The sequence below is a fragment of the Saccostrea cucullata genome, unplaced genomic scaffold (genome assembly GCF_032062105.1).
Source record: "Saccostrea cucullata isolate Sc308-1 unplaced genomic scaffold, CSIRO_AGI_Scuc_v1 ctg344, whole genome shotgun sequence".
Classification (NCBI taxonomy): domain Eukaryota; kingdom Metazoa; phylum Mollusca; class Bivalvia; order Ostreida; family Ostreidae; genus Saccostrea; species Saccostrea cuccullata.
Genome location: NW_026933830.1, coordinates 554,707 through 564,472, shown reverse-complemented (window position 1 = coordinate 564,472; position 9,766 = coordinate 554,707). Strand labels below are relative to the sequence as shown.

Below are 9,766 nucleotides of genomic sequence, written 5' to 3'. Positions count from 1 at the left end.
ATTATTCACTTGCTATATCTGAGGGCCTCTATATAAGCAGCTCACTGTTCAATGTAATAAATTATAGCCGGTGTTGACGAACGTATGCTACAGATCATTTTATGTTAAGAAGGTTGATCCCCTTGCTCTTAGAAACTAGTAGTGTGATCGAATATGGCATATGCCTATTTAAAAGTCGTGTTCAGCTTTAATATACTGAGATACTTGTAGTCGCAGCAATGTATCTTTGTAAAGAAGGATTTTTTTTATAACATTAAAGCATCCAATAAAGGTTGGGCAGATCGAACTCACTCCACCTGGTTGACTAGAATGTAAAAAGTATTAACCACTAAAATTTTATAAAAAAAAAAAAAAAAATTCGTCCTTAGCAATAAACTGTGAGTAGAAGTTAGATTTCCTGACGTCAAATTAAATCACACATCTTTAATACAGTTAAGATAATAAGTCTTTAAAACAAAGACGATGTTGTTACAAGTCTTGTCTTCTGAATTCATAACATTGTGTTGTTATAGTCTTTCTAATTCTTTTATTATCTACCATTAATCATCTGCAGATCTTAGCGTCATATATGCAGAATATGATACCATTCACCCATTTTGAGTGGTATTTAGTACGTAAAACTATTGGGAAATGGTTTCTAAATTGTTCGATATTTTCAACACAAATAACTCATTTTTATTGTTATTTCAAGCTATTTCTCATAAAAGTCAACTCAACACATATACTGAAATTTTCTTACTGTAATTCTGTAAATGTGTGATAAAACAATGTAAAATTCATTCCAAATACTATTGAACTCTGTTCATTTTATCAATGCAATATCCCATTTGTTGGTGGGTCCGATCAGCAAAAGAGCAGCTGGTTATCCCACGTGACCTTTTTACAGATTATGGTGATAATGTTTTATGTGTGTTTTACTTATTAGAAAAATTGATAGATTAATATTATAATTCTGATAATTGTAGCAGTCTGTATTCGATTAAATTGAGGTTGTCTGAGTGATTTTTGGAAAGCGTAAAATGCAGTCTTGAAGTTCCCTGTCATGTAGTAACAAATTCCTAAGATCTGCCATGAAATGTCTCCATACACTACATCATCGATAAAGTTATTTTTAATTCTGTTCCAAAGGACATTCAAAGCTGTTTGTACTCTCGTTGAATCAACATGAATGTAGCACAAAATTTCTAGCATGTATAGCAACACAAAAGGTTGAATTTCTAAGTTTGATCCAGACAGTTCTATGAATAGTTCATTGATATAAACGGTATTTTTAAAAAGGGTGATTTTTCCCGCCATGCCTTCTCTCAATTTTGTAGACCAAGATTTCCCTCCTACAATTTGAGTGTAATTCTCTCTATCCCTTATATGTGGTATATAAATCACATGTGGCTGTGATAACTTGACCTTAGTCATCTCTATAATAGACAAAGCTTCTGTGTACCTGAATGTCTTGTAATAATACATTGCTAAATACAACACTTGAGAAATACAACCAAACCTTGCTGCTAATTTGAGCATGTTACACGAAATCTTTTCAGTAATGTACTTCTGCTTGTTACCACCTCTGTCGATGTACATGTTGTGTAAAATAAAAGCATCAGTTAAAAGAATACGGCATGTATGATCCTGCAATGTGGCAAGATGGTATTGTGTCAAAGGTTAAAAAGTTAGGACACACTCCCTCACACACCCATTTGAGAATAAGTTTGAAGCAAACCCAGAAACACTGCAGGAGATTTTGGGGGCTCCAGTGAGATATTTTGTTTTGTTGAATCGCCCAGAAAACGGCTGTCTTCATATGATAAGAACACAGTATTTTATCTTCACTGTTTAAGCCATTATTAATTACCTCCTCAAGGAACAGTTTCAGTAAACCATAAATTAAAAACTGACAATGGTTCATCGAATATACAAGTTGTTTTTCTGCCAGCGAGAAAGATATCCTCCATTCTTTATCTACATGATTTCCAAGGCTGTGTCCTATTGCAACAAAGTGGCACCCTTTTTTGACAATATCGTGAACCACATGGGGTTTGGGCCATGTCCGACATCTACTTACCCATGAGGAGGCTGATGGAGGCCAGGATCTGCTGTGAAAGGCGTGGGCCACATCAATTTCAATAATTCCATGTAAAGTTCCACTTTTGCAGGGACCATGGATGATAGGATTTCCAATACCATATGAAGGCATTATTTGTCTACATTTTAAGCTAGATATATAAAGTTTATTCTTTATCACTACACATGAGAACAGAATTCTAATATCTATCTTTCGATTATTCGGAAGCCATAACAAAGTGAATTCTGGCGGGCTATCAGAATCATCTGAAACAATCAATATTTGATTTTGTTCATTGTAATACTGTAAATGAGATTCGTCCCAAATCACTTGATAATCAGCTGACCAGCACACAAAGTCTCTATCAGATCCCCCTAATCTGAATCCTTCTCTGAAACTTCCACTTAACATCTCGATAGCGCCCCTTTTTGTATTTTCTTCATTTATAATCATCTCACGGATGTCTACAACATCCCTCCTCATGGACACTACTTCTGAAGTTCCCACTATTTTACAGAGTCCGACAAACACAGACTCTGACAAACGTTCCAAACATTTCTCACTAAAACAAAAAGAATGTTAATAAAATTTTATGCTCAATTGTTTTTAGAAAATATACACTCCTTATGAATTATATGCTAACGTACTGATAAACTTATTCAATAATTATTGGGAAAAAATCCCATTAACAATACTTACATTGAATTTCTTTGCAAATATGAAGAAGAGTAGGAAGCCATGTGTACTTAATATTTTCATATAATCCTCTAAGCACGGAAATTTTAACCAAAACAAGCTGATATTACATCCGGCATACTTTAAATACATTTCCTAGTGATATAAGTACTAAAGCATAACTGAATTACGTCAAGTGATTTTCGTTTTTTCAAGTTTTGTTTCGAAGCGTGTTTTATCAAATCACAGGAAAAGGGAACCTATATTTGGTGAATCAAATTATGAATTCTTGTGTATATAGTTCAGATTCCTAACCCTTTTGTAGAATCTCCAGATATAATTCTAAGATCTTACTTGTATGTTTTCTTCATACCAAACACCAAATAAGGTCTATCTCATTCAAAGATTTCTTTTTGTGAGAGGTGAGGGAGAAAAAATGATGGACTAGCCCTAACAAAAAAAACTATCGTTTACTATAATGACTTTGAAAAACTTTGGCGAAAACTTTGACACTTTAAAAAACTTTGACGAAAACTTTGACACTTGGAAATTTTGACACTTTGATTTACTATAGATAACAATACTATAGTATGGGTCACACGTAAGGTGCTCTGCTCTCTAATCCATCTGGCCAACGGCTAACGAATCCGACTAACGTCCTCTCCCTAATGGTCTTTGGCCTCCGAAGACACCTACTAAGGATCTTTCCTATAGGAGAGTTAAAATTTCAATGGAACGTGTAAATATACTTACCTTACGGGACTCTGAAGTTGATATGCAAAAGATGCTCGAGTTTCTGATTGATAATGTTATATATTTATGTAGGATTTGGAGACCAGGTCTTTCTGTTGTAATTCCTATCGGTACATGCACCAATCGCACCCCGTTAAAAAAAGCAGACCTATGTTAGTATTCATATGAAGCCGTATTTATTCAGAAATTCCAAAGTAAGAAGAAATCACATGCTGTTGCCTCCAACTAGAAATTTTTATATATACACTACATATACTGTATATACTAGTAATCAATAAGCTATAGTTACTTCCATTCTTTGTCAACTCAATATACCCCATTGAGCTTAAAAATAAAAAAAAAAAACCGCCATTATGTCTGATTTATCTGTTTCATATTTGGATATTTTACTGAAGAAAAAACTAGGAACAAAGCTTGCTGATAAGCTTGATAAATTCAACTTTTCAATTCACTGCTTCCCTTACTTTTGTAGCAATATACCTTTCTTAGCATTAAAGTTCTGTGGAAATATATATATCTATTTTTACTCAAAACGTAACACTGGAAGGGAGAATCTTGCTTTGCTTGATTGCAAGACTGGATTCTCACACAAATAGTAATTCTATTCTAAGTATAAACTGAAAAGAGTCTGCTGTCGATTCTGTTTTTGAATGTTTGCATCGGTATCAGAGGATATGTGCATTTGGTTTTCCCCCTTTTAAGGGAGCCCACTGGAGTTTTATTGTCCGAAAACTATATTGGCGAAACTCTTTAATTTTATAACATATATTTATTACATTGACTTCAGTGTACATGCCAAATTTTGGGAAAGTCTATCAGGTATTTAAAAGAGACCGTCTCAAAATACGAATATATTTTTTAAAGGATTATATAAGAAAGTGCAAATTTTTCGCACTTTAAAGCAAATTATACAAACATATATATGATAGACCTTTTGCCCAGATTATGAGATCTGATAGATAATACTATATTGTACATTATATATAAGAAACACAAAATTCTACCATCTGGTTTCCAGAGGAATCATTTCAAAATGCAAAACATTAATGATTTTTCCTGTTTTTATGGAGTACTACAAAATATGAAGGATACAAAGAATAATTAAACTGCTAAATAAATAAAAAGAAAAAATGAACAAGAGATTCCAACAATCTTTTTGAATTTCTATGTGTACCTATTCCGCTCCGTTATTAGCAAACCTATTTTTGTATTCTCATTTTAATTTTTATTTAATCTATAATTTATGTCCAGGAATTATAGAACAAAACCCCCTTTTTTGTTGCTATTTGCAATCTTCCTTACCTCATCTTTATTTTCTCTTTCTATTATGTTGACATTTAACTACATGTATGATCAGCCACCAAAAAATGATTGTAGCAACACGGTGGTTTATTTATTTATTTATTATTTATTATTTTTAGAAAATAATTAGTAGATGTACTACGTATGTCTACACGATCATACAGAGGCCTGTCCTCCTTATGAGAACAGAGAATTGAGGCTGGAAGCACTAGGTGAAAAAAGAAAATGTGTATTTTCTTATCACCAATTAAAGATTTATCATACCTAGATAAATCAAATATATATATACAATATACTAAATACAAACAGAAAATATGAAGGATACAAAGGATAATTCAACTGCTAAATAATTTTTTAAAAATGCACAAAAGATTCCAACAATCTTTTTGAATTCCCATGTTTACCAATTCCGCTCCGTTATTAGCAAACCTATTTTTGTATTCACATGAAGCAGAATTTGTGCAAAATCTTATGCGTAAAAAAAACAAGAAAGGTGTGCTGTGGCCTTTAACTCGACATTTAGATATATCGACGACATATTGTCAATTAAAAATTGTAATTTCCATTCCTATGTCGATGTATGTATATCCTGGTGACCTTGAGATAAAGATACTACAGGGTCTGTCTTATCTGTTTCATACTTGGATATTTTAACCACCAAGCTCTATGATAAACGTGATGACTTTGACTTTTCTATCGTTACCTTCCCTTACGTAAACAGCAATGTACCTTCATCACCTGCATACGGAGTTTATACATCTCAATTGATTCGGTACGCAAGGGCAAATTTTTAAAACGAGGTAAAATATTGTCAAACAAGTTGATGAAACAAGAATATCGACAGTATCGTTTAAAGTCATCATTTCGTATCCTCTGTGGTCGATACAATGACCTTGTCACTAAATACAATTTGTCATTGAGTCAAATGCTGACTGACGTTTTTCATACTAATTGTTAGTCCATTATTTATACACTGAATTGATGACGGATTTTTCCGTTATTTTCCAATTATGACAAGGAGCACACGGCGGTTGTGACCGGTCGACAGGAGATGTTCACTCCTCCATGGCACATGATCCCACCTCAGGTGTTTTGGAAGTCCGTGCTTGCTCTACTTATATTTTGTATTGTTTTATGGACTTTGATTTTGAATACAGTTCGTTATCTCAAAATCCTTTATATCAAATTTCTATGTTTTAAAGAGCTAAATCGGCCTTATTATTTTAGGAAAATTAAAGTGAGGAGAAGAAGAAAATTATTTGAGGAGAAATTATCCTTAGGTATAAAACTTGAATAGTTTACGCCAAAATTTTCATTTGATGACGTAATATTTATACAATGCATATTTCACGACAGGGTAAAACAATAATTTTCAATTCATATATAATAATACACCCTGGTAGTTGGTTCTGTTTATCAGTTTTGATAAACATGTAACTGTTTATGTTAAAAATATATGCTTTATTCCGACTTGGTCACTCAGGAGATCTATTGTAGTTGTGAAGTTAGTTAAATTACGTTCTTAAGTTGTTAGCTGCCCTTAGACTGGTTTTATTGTATTTGTTACGTTAGTTAGATTACATACGTAAGTTGTTAACTGCCCGTATAGTGGCATTCCTGTAGTTGTTAAGTTAGTTAGATTACATACTCAGGTTGTAAACTGCCCTTAGACTGGTCTTAATATGTTTTTGTTAAGATTAAGTTTTTCTCGATTCCTTGTTTTCTTACTCGTCGTCACGAAACATAAACAATGAAAAAAGGAAATATTATCGTATCTGATTTACCAAAATAGAAAAAAAATATCCAAATCAAATTTTTATAAGGATGATACTGTTAGATAAGATTTATGGATACTGTTCAAAGTATATATTTAGCATGAGATTAAAGATTGTCGATTATTTTTACTTAGAATTTCTACTTTGTTCAATACTCGGAAAGGAGAAACTCTCAGTGTTTATTTCGGTGTTAGATGATACTCTTATACACTAAAGTTAATCTTTGAATAAAAAAAATCATCTGAGCTCAGTTCTTTGGTCGATAATATACCCCTATCAGCAAGTGCAACCTGTCGTTAAAGCAAACGTTGTTTGACGCTTTTCAATAAAATTTATAGGGCATGGTTTTTAAAACTGAATTGTCTTCGGATTTTGTGTTTGCTCGATCATGACAAGGAACACACAATGGTTGCTATCTGTCTGCAGGGGATGCTGTCTCCTCCATGGTACCTGATCCCAACTCTGATGTTTTATAGGGCTGCGTTTGCTCTGCTCCCAGTTTGTTTTGTTTTAATGGACTTTTGAGCTTGGTTACTGTTGGTTAAATGTTAACTGTTTGTTCATTACCGGCCGCCAGGAGGCGGTCGGTTAGTTGAAATGAAAGTTTTAAGTCGCTGTGCGTTTCTGCGGAGTTAGAACAACTTGAATAAAAATATTTAATAACATTCATATTATAGAATATTAAACAAAGATATTCAAAATGTTTAACAAAAAGCACAATAATCATAAAATAAAAATTTTATAGATAATTGGGTAAATATTTCATCCGATCCTGATTGACAAACTCTGACATTACTGAAGTGAGGAGAAAATTAGCACGAATTGTCTTATGTAGACATAGTCTTAAAAAAGACCACGTCGTAAATCAACAATTTTACTTTCTCTTTTTAAACAGCCTAGACAGGATTTGTTGTACTTATTTTAAAATGCCGTGTATATTTATACATTTCCTATGGACATTTTTCAAAAATTTGATGAAATATTGATTTCTTAAAAGCACAGAATCATACGACAATTTTGTCCATGAGACTAGGATAAAGCGCGTTTTACAATGTGCCATGCATTTTCCCTCCACATCTCAACACCAAAACAAAGAGACTGAAAGAGAAGAAATGTAGTGGTGGATCTAGATGGATTTGGGGGGTTGTTAACATCCGCTATGAGAGTCCAACATATTTCATATTTGTTCCGTTTAAATTAAAGTAAAACTATAGCTAAGTTTAAGCTTTAGTTTTGTACTTTTATGTAATAATTACTTAAACATCAAACTTCCACCAGAGCTCGTTTATAAGTACGAAACTACTGCATAGACGCAGAGGTCTATGGGCAGTTTGCTTACACATATAATATTGTACATGCATTATGCATTAAGAAAATCGGCAATGTCTCATGCAAGTATTTCATGTCACGAGGATATTTTAACAGATAAATATAAGAAATTTTAAAAACAGATCACGCAAATTTCAGTTTCGAATTACTTTATCAAAGCAAGAATTCATTGGTTTGCGGCCGATTTTTGACGCTTGCGTCAATATGTTTCTTGTATTTCGTTGTATTCTGAAATTAACATGACTTCTGATTCGCAAGCTTTCTCATATAAAGTAATATTTTAGGAATTTGAGAGGATCTTTTGTGTTTAAGTCGAATCGCCCAAATGTTGAAGACTAACTATAGTAAGTACTCGAGGGACACGACTGTACCCGTTAATTTTAAACACATTGTAGACAAAAATTCGATAAGTATAGCTTAACTGAAAAATTCAACAAACCTTATTATTATAAGACAGTTGGTGGGGACTTTTTATTAATGAAAAGAAAGGTAAAGTGGCAAGTGCATTATGGGGGAGTTCTAAATAAAAAGTGAAGCTGAGAATATAGAATTACCGATATGCTGTTAAACACTGATCGCCTGAGGAAGAAATATGTAACATTTGAAAGCTATTCTAAGTTTTGGCTTATCTATAGGCCTATAAAACAAGCAATTTGTTTGTTTTTTCAGAACTGAGTGTACAGGATATAGATAAAAATATCCATATGAAAACTACAGCAGCAGACTATACCGGGAAAGAAGGGGGAGGATGTTGCTAGAATAGGCGTACCTACATGTAAACAAATATATGATATATCTATGAGTCCGCCCCTAAGCATACATATATCATGTATATAAACACTAAAGCTAATTTTATTATTAAAATATGCTTTGTGTTATATTTTACTTATAGCGACTATTGAAATGTAAAATTAGAAAGAAAAAAAAATGAAAATGTGGATTTATGCTTCTGAATTTTTCATAAGTGCTTATCTACTTCCTTGAAACGATAACGTACATGATTACGGTACATATATATTGGTGTATTCATGTTTAAAAAAGTCTACTTAGCATGAAAACGATAAATATAGAATATTCGGAAACATTCATTCAGTCATTGGAAGGAATTGATGTAATAAATAAAGACTTACTCTAATGTCCTATTAATAAATTAACCTCTTATTGGAGTGTATGAACATATCTTAGGTTAGGCCTTTGTTTTAAAATCAAATTTGACTACGGAATATTCCTTATACTTGATCATAACAAAGGACTTGAGGGAAACTCGGCCGATCAACAGGGAATGCTTACTCCTCCCCGGCACCTGATCCCACTTCTAGATTTTCTGGGTGATATACGTATACGTGTTTTATACCCTATTCACATATCTACAATTATAGAGGATTATTTGTAGATCGATCACTGTTCGTAATCTTACCTATTTCATTTCTTCCTTCCAATTTAGTGAAAATAAAAGTAAAAATTATTCCCTTTCTTCCTTTTAACTTTTAAACTCGATTATTGAATTTTATTTGAAATTTTACAAATAACTAAATATCATTTGTAAATTGTTAACTGTCTGAAGTAACTGAAATTTTAGGGAATTAAGAATTACTTCATTGTTAAGACATTTAACAATTTCTTTGATTTGGGAAACAAGACATAGGGTGACAGGCGGTAGGACAGCTATGTGTCCGGATTGGCGGACAGACAGACGCCGGGTAAAGTGGTCCCTAAGTGTCACTGTCCTTTGCAGGCTTAAATATTTACCTCCCAATAATAGATTTTATTTCTATTGTACCATTATACACACGATTCGTCAGCAAAAACGAAATGATGATATCAATTCAATCTAATATTATTACTCTCTTTCAGTATAAACGCTTTATTTGTA

The 9,766-nt window shown here is 32.7% G+C and overlaps 1 protein-coding gene across 1 annotated transcript; it reads right to left on the bottom strand.

Annotated features, from left to right (window-relative positions):
- Nucleotides 1–654: 654 nt before the first annotated feature.
- Nucleotides 655–2,886, bottom strand: LOC134239440 (uncharacterized). The gene is made up of 2 exons (XM_062721624.1): nt 2,759–2,886; nt 655–2,621 (listed from the first exon to the last, which is right to left on the bottom strand). Exons 1-2 carry the CDS (start codon nt 2,797–2,799, stop codon nt 1,598–1,600), a joined length of 1,065 nt encoding a protein of 354 aa, XP_062577608.1. The 5' UTR covers nt 2,800–2,886; the 3' UTR covers nt 655–1,597.
- Nucleotides 2,887–9,766: the final 6,880 nt, after the last annotated feature.

Bases quoted from the DNA above. Each gene is read 5' to 3' on its own strand.
- LOC134239440 (XM_062721624.1), bottom strand. From the start codon at position 2,799: ATGGCTTCCTACTCTTCTTCATATTTGCAAAGAAATTCAAT. The intron at 2,622-2,758 runs GTAAGTATTGTT...TTTTTGTTTTAG, and splicing joins TATTTGCAAAGAAATTCAAT to TGAGAAATGTTTGGAACGTT.